Source organism: Aplysia californica, unplaced genomic scaffold (genome assembly GCF_000002075.1).
Source record: "Aplysia californica isolate F4 #8 unplaced genomic scaffold, AplCal3.0 scaffold01066, whole genome shotgun sequence".
Taxonomy (NCBI): Eukaryota; Metazoa; Mollusca; class Gastropoda; order Aplysiida; family Aplysiidae; genus Aplysia; species Aplysia californica.
In genome coordinates this window covers 158,601-174,349 of record NW_004798336.1, presented here as the reverse complement: position 1 = coordinate 174,349, position 15,749 = coordinate 158,601, and the positions used below count along the sequence as shown (strand labels likewise).

Below are 15,749 nucleotides of genomic sequence, written 5' to 3'. Positions count from 1 at the left end.
AAAACTGGAATGAAATCTTAAGTCTCTTGGAGAAACTTCAAAAGACAACTGCGCCACCTCTGCCTGTCAGCAAAATGTCTGACTTCGCTAAAGTCCACATAACAACAGTTGTGTAAAACTATAAAACACACACACACACACACACATACATACACACACACACACACACACACACACACACACACACACACACACACACACATACACACCCACACACCCAGAGAGAGATAGACTTAATACCCATACGTTAAAGACAGACAGACAAACACACACACACACACACACACACACACACACACACACACACACACACACACACACACACTTATGTCCCCAGGGACCGACACATAATACGTGTATTGCCCCTGAAACGGCAGATATGTTACATTTGAATTGACGTCAAGTGTCGTCAAGTTCAATTGGAGAAGAAATGTGATTGGTTAAGGTCTAGGCTTTCTAGGTTAAGGTGCTAGTCATTTTGCCCCTGCACTTGACAATAGCGTAAGACACTCTCTTCCCCGGAACCCCACTGCACTGCCAACTTATTAATCATACTTGTCCTAATTTAAAGAAGAACGGGATTTGACTTTAGATATCGACGTTGACAAGCTGAGCTCTGCCCCCAACCCCACATAATAATAATATTAAAGCCAGTGGATACGACAATTTGTCTTTACTCGTCATTTTCAGGACAGGATTCACTTTGCACGAAATGTTAGAATCATAGCTGTGGTTAGAATAGATACGCACTCTTTAATTTTTGGGGGGTTTTTTAGTAGATGGTTTTACGGCGCTCGCAACTGCAAATGGGCAAATGAGCGCCAAGGGGTGGGTGTCAACGTCCCTCTTCAATTTAATTTTTATTTAAATGAAATCAAATGAAAATTACAGGCTGAGGACGCATTGATGAATTGTTTGAACGTGAAACAAAGAAAAATGTATCGTTTTACATTGTAAAGAATCGCGCCCTTAGCTTTTGGATACTTGATCAGTCCGACCCAAGAATCTTTTTTTTAAAAAGAACTTATTGTCTCCAAGCTAGCTAGGCCTTCTCAGAAAGCCTAGACTCCAAGGTAGCCTACAGTAGATCAACGTCCAACCAGAACAGAATGTCGTTTTGTTTCGTTAACTCCTTTCTCGTGGTGTGTTGCGCCAGATTGGGCGGAAGGTTTCGGTTTTCGGGGAATGCACTTGCCCTTACGGGAAAATCCGTTTCCGGGCGCTCTCTCCCTCTCTCTCTCTCTCTCTCTCTCTCTCTCTCTCTCTCTCTCTCTCTCTCTCTCTCTCTCTCTCTCTCTCTCTTTCTCTCTCTCTCTCTCTCTCTCTCTCTCTCCCCCCCCTCTCTCTCTCTCGGTCTCTCTCTGTTTAAAGTTAAAGGGAGACCCATATTAATTCGACTTGGATATTTTGCGCTCTCAGTTGAAATATAGAATCTAGATCTAATATAAATAATTTAATACATGAGTTGTGGTGTTAGATCATGATTTATCCTACGAGTGAAATTGCCAAGTTGTAATCACGAGTTTCAACGAGTGATTACAACTGGCAATTTCACAAGTAGGATAAATCATGGTCTAACACCATAACGAGTGTAATAAATGTTTTATACCATACTGATATCAGCTGGCGAAATACGTCCGTATCAACAAAGTTCAAATGACCCCTCAAATGGACAAGAGGATCCATTCTAGAGTCTCACATTAAAACAACATTTTCATGCCCGTCGAAGTCAGATTGAGAATTGGGAAAAATCTGGATTGTTTTCCTTTACTTTTAGCCACGCTAATTTACAAGTTGTGCTATCCGTATGTCTCCTTCCGCGAAACAAACCCCAAACAAAACTATCCTAACGTAAATATAAGCAAAGTAATCAGAAAATGTACGATTCAAAACTTGAAAGAAACTGCATTAATATGGCATGTTTTTGTTTGAATAAAGATGACTTTGATTTTGATTTCAAACTTCGTAACCAAAACAAACCAGAGGCAAAGAGTTATTCTCTAGATCTAGATCTAGATCTAGAATCTAGATCTAGATTTCTCTAGATATTAGAACTAACGCATTGCTTTAAATTGGTCAAAGTTGAAAAAAAAGCCTTTTTAACAACAAGAGTTGTCAAGTCACTTGGATACTGACGTGCTGATTCTAAATATGTAGTTAGATCTAGTTTTTGTCTGTCGATTTTCGATATTCTGGATTTTTTAAGGGGAGGTAAGAATATCTGAATAACAAGGGAAGTAACTTTTATTATTTCCAAAAAAGTAATTATCCAAGAGTTTTATATTCGTATATTGACTAATATCATATTTATCAATTACATATTGTTTTAAAGTTTAATCTTCTTTGAGTTATATATGCAGTGATGGAGTTAATGTAAACAAAAATTCAAAAGGCAATGCTAGTGACCTAAACAGTTGGTTTTTTATTGTTTGATAAAATGACTATCAAATTTCAAAACAATGTAATTTTCATGAACATTTCATTTATTCAGACTGATATAGGCCTAGTGCTATTTACTTTTTAATTTATTTAGTCGTGTTGTAGATCTTTCATTTTGATAAATTAAAATTTATTTAGATCTAGTCTGATCTAGTGTCCACTGTCCGTCCAGTTGTCCACCCATTGTGTTTATCTGGTATGCTGCTACAATGTCTGAGAGCAAAAAGAAATTCCCAAACGTCAGTTGTACTAGATCTAGATCTAGATCTGCTGATCTAGATCTAATTGATTTGTAAGAGGGCAGTTTAGCTGCACCTGACAAGTTGCATTATTATGATGACCCATTAGAACAAATGATTATTTTATTCGAGAAATGAACTAAACGTAACAGCACCAGACTCTGGCGTAGATCTAGATCTAGAATCTAGATCTAATCCCGGTTCATTACGGTGCCCATCATTTGACTCTATTTGACACAAAATTAAGGGCACCGTAGATCTAGATCTAGAAAGATTTGAACCTATACTCGACTATAAGAGACTGGGAGACTAGTGTTTGGTTGCCCATGGTGAACGCGCTTTGCAGCGAAGTTTTTAAGTTTTTACTAGATTTAGATCTAGATCTAGATCTAGCTAGATCTAGGCTACTTTGCTTAGCCTGTAGCCTACACAGAGGGATAGAAGTAGAAGGCGAATATTAGATCTAGTGCGCGGAGTAATTTATGCAAATTTTTATATTTCACGTGGATATATTTCACCGGAAATGCAATGCTAAAACAGCTCCAAGTATGGTATAAATTATAATAATATACTATTGTTCCTGCTGTCAGATGAAATTGCGAAAGATGATGAGTTCGATAATTGATAACTCCAAATGTCGTTGTTTCAGTCCTGTCACAGAAGTACATAGATCTAGTACTAGATCTAGATCAATGAGTGAATTCATTGAGGTTAGAAGGTGTGGGTTTCCTTTTTCATTTTCAGTTAAGTAGTTTTGGTTGCTGTGTTTTTGTTTAGTTTGATCAGCGATCTCTCTCTCTCTCTCTCTCTCTCTCTCTCTCTCTCTCTCTCTCTCTCTCTATGTGTGTGTGTGTGTGTGCGTGTATACATCTACAATCCATTTCCAGAAATAACATTGGTACTGTGTACAAGTTCCTGAACCCGTATCCTTATCAAATTATTGAGAGAATTTACTAAAGCTTCTTAGAAGATGTAATTTTCAAGTCTAAAAATGACCATAATAACTATTACATTATTCAATGATGAACAGCAAGGAAATAACGAAAGCTGCTCGAATTTAGAAAGTACATATAGATCTAGTAGACATAGATCTACATGTATATATTATTTTTACACACACGTAGTATACACAGTAAGGCCTATAAGCACAGATGTCAGCACTACAATGACATGTTATACCAGACAGCCGAAACACTTTGGTAGAGCACGACAATTATTAATTTTTTATTTCACATTTTGCTGTTTTTTGTCTAGCTTTTCGCGACCAGGAGCCTCTGTCATAATCGAGGGCACGATCTGATTATAGGACGTTAAAAAGTCGAGGAAAAAAAACAACAAGCACTAGCAGTGTAGTAGCAGGAGTCAAAGGATTATTAGGAGTTAGTTCCCCTCACATCTGTGAGGTAGACTCGACCAGTGTAATAGTTCGTTTAGAATTAGATAATCAGCGCGTCTGGGTGCTTATAACTGTGGCCCGAAAGGGATAAACAGGGTATATGCGACAATGAAACAGTTCTGACTGCTATGCACATGTTCCCTTCAACTATATTGGTTGACTCTTCCAGCCTCACTTTAAGCTTACTTAATCAAAGCTCGTGACTGCTTATGGAGTGGCCCGATAGGGGCGAACAGGCTATTTCTGTGGCAATGAAACGGTTTTGAAGGTTAGGCATAGTCTATTGTTCATTGGTGATTATGAACGTCTTTTTACATTTAATTTATGAGGTTTACGTCTATGGGTGAATTTGACTGCGACAATCTTTCAAAATTAGGGAGGGAAGCAGTGATTATTTGATTATATAGACGCTTCGCCTCTGCCTATTTATATAATATTCAGTTGGACTGAGATAACACGAACACGAAAAAGGAAAGTTCGAATTTAAATCTTTAATATCTCGTACAATTTGCCTTTCCCTAAATGAACTAGAATCTACTATTTCTCTGTAATAGCCACGCCGTTTTCTCAAACACCCCATGTACGGAGGTCAAACTTCTCGTCTCGAGAATTGAAATCTAATTTTTCTTCGCAATTGTTTCAAATCTAGATCTAGATCTAGATCTAAATATGGCCCTGTCTGCACACATCAAAACACGCACACCGCCACCGGGAGTATCGCGAGAAAGGAGGTTATACAGTAACAAAGACCGTACCGGTACGTAGTTGTAATTAAGGTCCTTAATTTGATCGCAAGAAACATGAGTGCACACAACATTAAGTCTTATTCCGTCTTGGGTTTAATCGCATGTGTACACACACCAGGCTCGCCCCTGCACAGCTTGTTACACACTCGCTGCTGGTGTATCGTCGCCACAGAATTCTTTAGTTTTAGAACATGTGCAGGTAAGGGCAAACTTGTCCAAAGCCTCGAATCAGAAAATGTGTGATCTACTCTTTTCTAACGTTGGTAACAGAAGAAAAATGTAACGCATATAAAACTCTTGGATAGGTCCGATTCTGGAGCTGCAATTTCCCTCAAGGGCCTATTACATGTACAGGCCGACCGGACAGGTTTTTGACCGTATAAGCCGTACGGCCAGACGACATCGAGGAAACTTGGTTTATTATTACACGCCACAACCGACCTGAAGGTGGCCACACCTCGCAAGCAACATAAATATCATTCTATACCCTAAGAGTCGGGGTGAAACTTCACGTACCATGTGTGCATCATGGAGCTCAAAACATAAAAATGTGCTGGAATCATCATCATCATCATCCGGTGTCTTGCCGACTGGCGTGGGCGATCATGGACCTCCACTTCACTCTGTCTTGCGCTGCAGCAATGGTGTCTGTTGTTCTTGCTGCTCCTAGCCATGTTGTCATCTTGTCCAGTATCGTTTCCCTCTGTCTGCCTCTGCCTCTCTTTCTATCAAACTTGCCTGTTGTTACAATATTCTCTAATGCTTCTTTCCGCATTGTGTGTCCGAAGAAATTTGCCTATCGCTTTCTTATATTCGTCACAAGTTGTCTTCTATAATTCGCTTCAACCAAGACTTCTTCATTTGTTTTTCTAGCTCTCCATGGGATACGTACTAGTGCTAGGCCTTCTCAGTTCTGAGATACGCAGCATGCGTCTTATGAACGACAACTCTGTCGCCACAATTGTTCTATCCAGCTGTTTATTGATTGTCCACGCTTCGCACCTGTATATATAGGAATGGAAATGTGCTGGAATGGAAAATCCATAAAAAACGAAACGAGTCACGATCCGATCGCGAGCCATTACCCTAATTTTGATACACTGATTCTGAATCTGGTATTATTATTATTATTTTTTTTAAAATCTATAGTGTGATTTTCTATAACTTTGAAATTAGTTCAGTCGTCCCCTGCGCAGCAAACTTCAAAGGCCGGATTGCCGGACGTCAAGTTCACAGGCAGCGGCTGTGGGTTTTTTCATCCGGCCGACTGGCCATTCGCCGGATGTTCGCATACGGTTGAGCCCAATTTTGTTTGAGCCGCATTTCTTATAAGATCTACACGTTACGGCCAAGGAGATTAAACGATTCTAAGCTCCTTGGTTACGGCCAAAGAGAGAGACCTGTCCCTTCTGCCTGTTCGTGTGATAGGCCCTTTACTGTCGTCGGCCGGAGCGCCAAAAAAATCTGGAGTAACCACTAGGGCCTACGGGCCTACTTCCGTTTCTTCAAAAGTATCACTTTTTTAGCTAGCCTAGGCTACTACAGACTTTGTTGTTTGTTTTCAACTTGTGTCCAGAGAGGAAAGAATCACGTTGGCATCGGGTCGTCATTCATATACTTAAATCTACCACGAGTACCTTACTCTGAAAGGTGAATGTTATGTACAATGTCTGTGTTACAGTGTTTGATTTTTGATTAGATCTAGATTCTAGAGATCTAGATTCTAGATAGTAAGATAGAATCTAGTTTATTGACTATTGACGATGGGCCGTTGGCGCCATGGCATGCCATGATGGTGGGGTTATTCATATTGAAGCGGAGTGAGAATAGTGCAGGCGAGTCTTGTGGCTATTCTCACCCGGTGCGCGTTCACCAAATTTTGCGTTCACCCTAAACCATAGAATTCTACACTGTGAGGAAAAATTGTAGAATGCTATTGCTGTGCCGTGAACAAACGTTCCATTACAACTGTGACTGTAGCCTACTAAAAGCGTACAATTTTGTCTGTGGCGTGGGCAGTGGAGAGAGAGAGAGAAAGAGAGAGAGGAGTAGCGCGAGAATTTCCGGGCAAAACAAAATGGCGACCCGCGTAGTTCGGCTCGATTCGAAAAGTTAAATAGCCGTAGCATCTTTGTAGACAACCAAATTTATTTACTTTTGTGTTTTAACATCATTTTTTAACTTTGTTTTGGTCAATTTGATCGTCCACACCGATAGACAGTATTCAGAAAGAGACAGAGAGAGAAAGAAGAGGGGAGGAGTTGATCTTGCTAGAACTTCCGGGCGGGTGAGAATAGCCACTTTCTAGTGAAGCGTTGTCTTGATGGCATTGATGGACATTTAGATCTAGTGGTGGGCCAAGAATCGATTCGGGAAGATTGAAGAATACCGGACCACTCGTACATTATTGCGCGAGAAAGTGGGGTAGGTGGGGCGGTGGTTGGGATGGAGGAGGGGAGTTAAGCAGGGGGGTCTCCCCCCTGACGCCCTGACAAATTTTTAACCCTCATCCTGCGGGAGCCGGGTTTATGTAGCCCGATAAGCCTATTTCGGCACCTCGCCTGCGTTTTGGTCCCGAGTCAGTGTAGCTCCTGGCTCAGCGCACGCGCAGCGCGCATCCTCTTACTCTTACGTGTCATTCGGGTCCCAAGTCGGATCCCCGTTCACGCAGGTCAAGTGTGTGTGCGTCAGTCTGCTTGAGTTTGTGGCCTTCTTCTAGAACCACCTGAGTTGGTTCGTAATCGAGGCATACGTCTCATTCAAAACATGCCAAGTTGATAGCTCTAGATGTTTGGCCAATGAAATTATAGAAGAAATTGACCCACTGAGACATGAGGAGCTCGAAAGGATAGTCAGGAAACAATACTTCCTTTTTTCTGTACAAAATATTTCAAATGATTTTGATTTTGTATGAAATGATAAACCTGATAAAAAATGAGCTTGTTTGATAGTTTTGAATACCATTGTGCAGGTACAAAGAACAATTTGAGTGTAAAACATTCGGAAATTGACATAAATTATCCCTTTTCGAACCTCAGGTCAGTCATAACAACAAGAGCGTCCAGAAAGGTTATTCGGTAAATTTTTACTTTCACTCCCGCACACAGATGCACTGTTTCAGGGGTCAAACAGCTGTACTGTTTGCTGCAGATCACACATAAGCCACTAAAACTGTCGCAAATCAATTATTTTCAAGACAATTTCAAATCTAACTGTAAAATATCAAATTATGGGTAAAAACAGGGGGGCATGCCCCCCTGTAACCCCCCAGATTTTCTTTTACCCCAGTGGGGCAGGCCCCCCTGGAACCCCCCGATTGGTCCAAAGCATGTCTATCTCGGTTAAAAACAATCAAATATTTAAAAATCTATTAATTTGCGACGGAAATGAAGTTGATATTCGTGTTCAGCGCATCAATATTTAGTAGAAAATAGACAACTGGTAGCTGAGTGTGAGACGGGAGGGAAAGTAAAAAAATACCGGTTATTCAAATGGGCGTAAAACTACTCGTAATGTCTTATATAATCAGCTTATGAGAAGGGGTTATTCATGTGTTTGTAACACTTTATAAATTATAGAAAGCTATGAAGGATAGAGCGTTATTTTCATCATCAGTTAACACACTCCCGCGGTATTCATGGCGAAAACACACGTTTCCTGGCGCGCGCGCTGTACACCAACAGTACACACTGAGTGACCCCGGCGGCCTGCCCGGCACGTCCGACGTAATCGGTTGCTGATAAGATACGCATCTGGGCACAGACGCAGGATAAAAGTTAAGGTAGGCCTAGTGTCAATTGCCACCGAGTGACGCGGTGGCAATTGACAAAAATTGACTTTTTGTCAATTGCCACCGAGTAAATTGGAGCTCTTTTGCGTTGGTTGGTGGGTAGATCTAGCTAGTTGTGCTCGAGTGCTCGGTGTTGTGCGTTCGCCTCTCTGACCCTCTGTGTGTGTGTGTGTGTGTGTGTATGTGTGTGTGTGTGTCTTTTCCTGACCCCTGTCCCCCGATTTATGTTCCCCGATATAACGTGAATTTCTGCTTGAGTTTGTGTGCGTTTGTGACCTTCTACTTCTACAATTGCCTGTGTTGGTTCTACACCAAAGTGTAGGCTAAGGCTAGCCTAGATCTAGGCCTACGTCTAATTGAAAACACGCCAAGTTGGTACCGTAGCTCTAGACTAGATGCTCGTCCAATGAAATTAGTTGAGAACAAATTGACCCATTAGACACACATTATGTATTGCTAAAGATAGTGTTGTTTTGAGACTTGACACCGCTTCACTCGGTGGCATTTGACTAAAAGTCAATTTTTGTCAATTGCCACCGCGTGAGCAATTGACGCCACCGCGTGAGCAATTGACGCTACCAATTTTTAATGAATAGATCTAGAATCTGCCATTCCGAGATTCTCCATTGAGAGATATTAAAAACGGGAAAATGATTAATTCCTAAGGTTGAGACATAGGCAAAGTCAGTCCGCTGGTTCGGTATTCTTCAATCTTACCATCGATTCCTGCGATTATTGCTTCTGAGAAAAAGAACCGATCCCTTTTTCGTAACGAAGTGTGTACAGACCCGGTAACCGGGATCTACTATGTCACGAAGTATACAGACCCGGTAGGGGAACTCTTTTGTGATTTCGTAAGATTTCAGCGCCCATACCCGGTAGTGTGTGTGTGTGTGAGAGAGAGAGAGAGAGGGAAGTGCTAGATGACATGTCCCAGTTGGCAGGAGGGAACGAGAGAATGATAGAGTGGGAAATAGGTGGGAGTGGGGAGAAAGAAAGACAGAGACAAAGAAAAAGAGAATGCGAGCGATACACAGAGACAGAGGAGAGAGAGAGAGAGAGGCAGAGAAATAGAGAGGGTGACTGCTCGATTGAAATTATATGACATTGTTTCTTTTCTTTAAATTGTGATTCCTCCAACTCCAAAACGGAGGAAAAACGATCGTTCATCGAAAAGACATCCGCAATCTTCATTTAGATGTAGATCTATCTAGACTAGCCTCGTAACACTGTCCTTAGAGAAATTGGCGCCAGCAACCCGCAAGTTGCGCGCGCAACTTTTGCCCTCAGCGCAACTTTTACCATTTTCGTGAATTCGCGAATTTTAGCCAATTTCCTGGAAAATTTGGGAAAATAATAATAAAATTTCCTTAAAATCACCGGAATTTTCTTCCACGACTAAAAATGACGCCAAGGGGGACAATTTGTCGCTCCTTTGCAGTACGGGGTGCTCACCGCCGCCCAGTGACCCGGGCCGGGTCAGGTCGGGTCGGGATGATCGCCCGACTCGTCGCCTGAAAACAACGTGTTTGTTTTGAAACGAGTCGGGCGCGATCACTTGTGCAATGATAGCCGCTTTGCACAATCAATCTGGCGAGCAAACCGACTCAATGGCAATAGTCTTGTTTGGACTGAATCATCTTCCAGTCTAGATAGGTCTAGAGTAAATCAATCGTAAACTCGGTCGCCTTATTGCTTAGCCGTCTAAGACAGGTGTTATTGCTTAGTGTGATAGGGGTTGTGTGTTAACAGGTGCCCGTTTTACATATTTAAATTATATATAGAAAAAACGCAAGGGGGGATGGAAAGTGGCCGTTTGTACAGGTGGCCATCTTATAGAGGTGGCCGTCAGGGCAGGTTTGACTGTATATGAATTTGTATTTTCCAAGGACACCCAAGCCTCGGAAGTCCCCATACTTTGGTGGCCATTTTTTTGCCAATATTACCTGACCTATGACACCAGTTGATCTCCATTTCGTTCAAAAGTAATTATTATATCTCGACTTCTATTCACATATATATATATGTGAGTAATTTTTTTAATCAAAAGCGAGACAAATGACAGGCTTTAAGATGATTCCAATAGCTCCATGTGTCAAAACATTGGCAAGTGCCCGATTTCACTGTGTCGTGACTCATATAGAAAGAATTTTAGCGAAAATTGTTGGTTTTTTACACCAAAAGGTTCCTGATACTTTGATACACAATGTGTGTAAATAAATATTAAATCCAGATACAAACTACTAATGCTCGAAAATGCACTTTGAATTCTGCATGAACCTCCCTGTCCACCTCCATGAGATGTTTGATCCTTTGAACCTCACTAACGCGAATAGCAAGGTTATATAATAAAGGGCATACCAGTTGAGCAACTCAGGTCAGTGAACTTCACTATCTTCCTCCAAGTTGTCACTTTCTTCGATTTCACTTGATGCTTTGAAAGACAAAGAAATTTCCATCTACGCAAAACGTATAAATATAGCTCTCTTTTAGCCAGCTATCGGGACATCATAAAACGACCCAGAGCACATATGAGACAGTCCTAAAATAATGAAATTAAAGTAGAGCAACCAGAAGTCACCTGTTGCACTGTTGTTATCATGATCACTTTAGCGAGGTTCAGTGGGGCAGCGTTTGTGATGCAGAACGTCGATTACCAATTAATGCATTGTCGCTAACTCAGATTGGGTAATAATGTCTTCAGGTAAATTTTGAAATTCGAGTCAACGAGGTACGAACAGAGTGCTGACGAAATAGTCAAACTTGTACTAGAATTGGACACCTCCACAAATGACTATTTTCTCCCCCACCACCACCCTCTCCTGCATTTTTTCTTCTTTTAAATAACGTTGTCCAAGAGGACCACCTGTCTAAAATGATCACTTTTCTCCTTGACAATAGGCGGTCGTCTAGGACAGGTTCGACTGTATTAGCTGACTTTTTCTATTATTAGTATTATAAGGGAGAAAACTAGCAATGTTAGTATCGTGGCCTCTTGAGCTGTATTCCCAGGGCAAGGGTCAGAACCTCCAACTTATCCCTCCTTTTTTCAGAATTTAAAATCAATTTTACCACTCCTGACTCAACCTGCACACAGAAGTCATGGATCACAACAGCTTCCCAACTGCGTGTGAAACTCCCCGTCTGGCGGAGCCCACCGAAGAAACCTGGATGGAACTCATGGGTGAGTGAGAAAAGAGAAAAGCATAGCTCCTGATTTCCAGAAATTTTCAGTTTAAATTTGTGTGAAGTTCAGCTAGAGCTGTAGATGTCATTAGTTTCCAGTTGTTTGTCCCCAGCACCAGATGAGGCAAGGCTAGTCACTGTTTGTCTCTAGTCTCTGCCAGTCTGTCACTAGTCGAGATGGTAGTTGGTTCTATTCAATAGAGGACATTAAAGTCTTGTTATTCCGTCAGCCCTGCTGTACCCCCAACTTCATGCTCGCCCCAAGATAGACGGTATAACGGGGTTTAACTGTTTATACATGTACCACAGTAGCCTCCGCCTAAGTTCACAGTGCTTGGGTGAACGGGATCGTGGACTATGCGCCAAGGGAAGAATCTATGATGACCCATATTCAGGCCCACCATCGGTAAAATAGTCTCCCATCACTCTATAATGAACTGGCGTGACCCCTGGGTGGGTTTATGACATATAGCGAGCAAAAGAGTGGTCGACATTGATGACCAATCACAGTTGCATGAGGCAAACCTTTCGTGAATCCCAAGATCTAGATTTATCCAGTTCTCCCTTCCTTTTACTTCCAAAATTTATAGCTTTCCATCTCTGACCGAGTTCCCCCTGCCTTTGTCGTTACGCACCATTACGTTGTGACCACACCAATTAAAATTCAGCCTGTCTCGCAACTTCGGGAGTAGAGACAACTGCTGTAATCGGTGTGATGCCGTCTGGGGGCAAACACTGTACCTTTTCATCGGGACTTACAACGCACATGTGATCACGTTCAGGAGAGAGAGAGAGAGGTTGATCTGTGACGCAACAGGTAATTCAGTGATCACAAATTTTCTCTCTTGATTGATCGGCTTTGCCCGCCTGAGTTTTTGTTCCGTAAATTATGATCTGAAATGCAGGATCATAGCTGAATGTAGACCTTCGTGGCGGAATCTTAGGGGTGACTTTTGTAGATTAAAAATTCTGTTTTCTTAAGCAGAGACTACTGTATATATGAAAAACACATATAGACATAATGAATGTATCATATGCTATCCCAATTTTCATCAAGTGGAAAACAAGTGATTAGAGTATAGGGCATCTTGGTGAAGCATTAACCACACTACATGATTTGGTACCTGACACTTGTCTTTTTTTTTTTTTTTCAGAATTCGAAATCATTTTGTGTTACTAGTGGGGTTTTGTTGAATGAATTTACTCAAAACCTACTAATGTCTTTTCAGGCGACTGTGTTTCCATGTGGCTGAAGAACTCCCCAGAGTTTTTTAAAGTTGCAAAACAGAAACTACTTCGAATGGCCAAATGCCCTTTCTTGTTTGGTGTATCTGACAACCTGCCTCGACCATGGATGGAGGTTTTGATCAACTATGGCATTTTGGAATCTGGGCGGTAAGTTTTATGATATTCAAGATTCAGTAATTCAACACATTTTTTCCGCCTGAGGTCATCGTTGTATTATAGAAGAAATTGCGCTGCTGAACACTTCTTAAAACACGCTCTGTTGTGTTTAGAAAGACAGCATGTGGAAATTTAGAAGAAATTCTGACACTGGGGAAGAAACAAGAGGAATATGTAAGAACGTTGGGTTTTTTTCTTTTACGTTTACTATACCCCCCAGGGCAGTGCCACTGACTGAAGCGTCTTTAAGCCATTCCTAAACGAGGGATATTAACATGTTCTTATGCTCAGTAGAATTGTAAATGAGCTGATTTATCAATGTCATGCTCATACTGTGCCGGAACAACATGGGGGAACTGCTGCTATTTCTCTCCCCATCCTTACTAGTGTCATTTTCCCTCTACTTTTTTTGTATGTTTGTCATTCTCTTGTGAGCTGCTATTTCCGGGGTGCCCTGATAGTGGAAGCAGACGTTGTGTTGTTGAGGCTAGAGAGGTGAGCAGAGTAAGCCTGATTCCCCGTTTGGACTTCTCCGTTGACATGCACCCCTTGGCACTCGTATGACCTTATGTAGTTGCGAGCGCCGTAAAACCTTACTAAGACTAAAAAAAAACCCAACTTACATTTAGTGTTTGCTGTTGTCCTTAGTTACATTATTTCTCTACTTCTTGTGTGTCGTGTCAGAGGTCTGTTTGTTAGGAAAGTTGTGTGATGACACCAAAAGGTTGGGTCAAGGACATTTGAACCCCATATGCTGCAACGCAATGTTTTCAGGCTTTCGCTCATAAATGTCTTTTTAAAAGGACATAATGGTATTGAGGGGGGATAAAAGTTTCCAAGCAGTCAGAAAAATGTCGCTTCTTCGATTCCATAATTTTGACAGGCACCTGCTGATTAAATGATGATGGCTGATGTTTTTTATTCCCCTTAGAACTGCAAAATGCTTTGTACAGCGTGGTACAATTTTCATCATCTTTTATAGGACACCCTGCCTCTTACAACTTTTTTTGACATCTTGTCTTGAACATTAACACATTTACTATGTCTGTCTTATTCTTATTTTGAATGTCAGTCTTATTATTTATGTTTGTTTTTATGTGTTTTTATTGTCTCATATTATTATGCGTTTATCATATGTCTTATTGTTATCTGTGTTTATTATGTCTGTCTTATTGTTATCTGTGTTTATTATGTCTGTCTTATTGTTATCTGTGTTTATTATGTCTGTCTTTTTATCTTGTGTTTATTGTGTGTGTGTCTTAATGCTTGTTGGTAGCTGGCTGGTGCTCTGGTGTGTTTGCTCCTCTTTTTCTATCCAACATCTTTCATATTGACCTTTCTTCCTTCTTTTCTTTGTATGTTTCACTAGTAATACTTCTAATCTGCAGGAAAAAAAATCTACAGCTCTTATATGATCACCTATTTGTGTTATAATTTGTAACAAGTGTCGTAGAACTGTTTCTAAAACTAAATATGACTCAATGCTTGTAATGTCTCTATTGCAGTGAGAAGAAAACAAGCCCGTTGAGGGAGGCAGAAATGGAAATGTTTGAGATGGTGGAGGTCATCTTTGAACGGTGTCTTCAGCTAGTGGTGAGTCGTGACTCTTTCACAATTGTAATTGTAGATGTTTTACCTTACTTTCGACATAATTTAGATCATTTAACCCTATCCGTACGTCGTGTTTTACTATCGTATCCATACGACGTGGGGAACTCTGTGCCACCACTTAACCCTATCCGTACGTTGTGTTTTACTATCGTATCCGTATGACATGGGGAACTCTATGCCACCACTTTCCAAAGACGAAATTTACTCCTTAATCCGATCCGTACGCTTTGCATGGCAGTCTGTCCAAATGATTTTTGGTGAAATACTGAAAGTTTCAAAGAGATCTTCGTACTACAAGTGTTCTAAAATGTGAAGAATACTACCCCGGGGTACAAATCACCCTAGGGCGTACAGATAGGGTTTATTCTGCAACTACAACCCTGCGTGTTATTAGTTAGGACCAGCCTGTGCATTCAATGTCCATGAAGACAAACTGAGATTCTTTATTTTTTTAAAAATCTTTCACGAGAATCAACCACACGTCTTTTTCCTTCAATGGCCAAGTGCCCAACCATTACCACACAGATGCTGGCATTCCTTCAGTTACTGTGTCAGAGTGGGTGGTTGGCGGTTGCTCTGGTGTGGTTTGCTTCTTCTTTCCTATCAGACATCTTTCGTCCTTATCTCCCCTACTTCTTTTTATGTTTGTTACCCTCTTGTAACACCTCTAATGTCCTGGCGCTCATATGACCTTATGCAATTGCGAGCGCTGTAAAACCTCTACTAAAACTTTTTTTTAAAAGTTACTGTGCTTAATCCAGGAACTTGTGGTGGATGGACCTTTTGGTATGGTCTGTTCGTCCCCACTTCTTCCAGTTTTTTTGGGTTTTCTTTGTTTTTGTCTTTCACTGCTCTAGGCTGAGGACATAACAACAAGCTCCAAATGGGGAAGCTTTCATAGAGTACCTCCTTCTATCTGTTAGCATGTTGTATCTCCC

At 41.1% G+C, this 15,749-nt stretch overlaps 1 protein-coding gene across 1 annotated transcript; it reads left to right on the top strand.

The window, feature by feature from the left end:
• Positions 1-6,002: 6,002 nt before the first annotated feature.
• On the top strand, positions 6,003-14,793 carry LOC106013625 (the record flags this gene model as incomplete). The annotated part of the gene is given in 4 exon segments (XM_013089861.2): positions 6,003-6,470; positions 11,664-11,794; positions 13,026-13,191; positions 14,706-14,793. Coding segments are annotated over 3 exon segments (336 nt in total), but the record flags the coding sequence as incomplete, so codon positions are not given.
• Between the last annotated feature and the right edge of the window lie 956 nt (positions 14,794-15,749).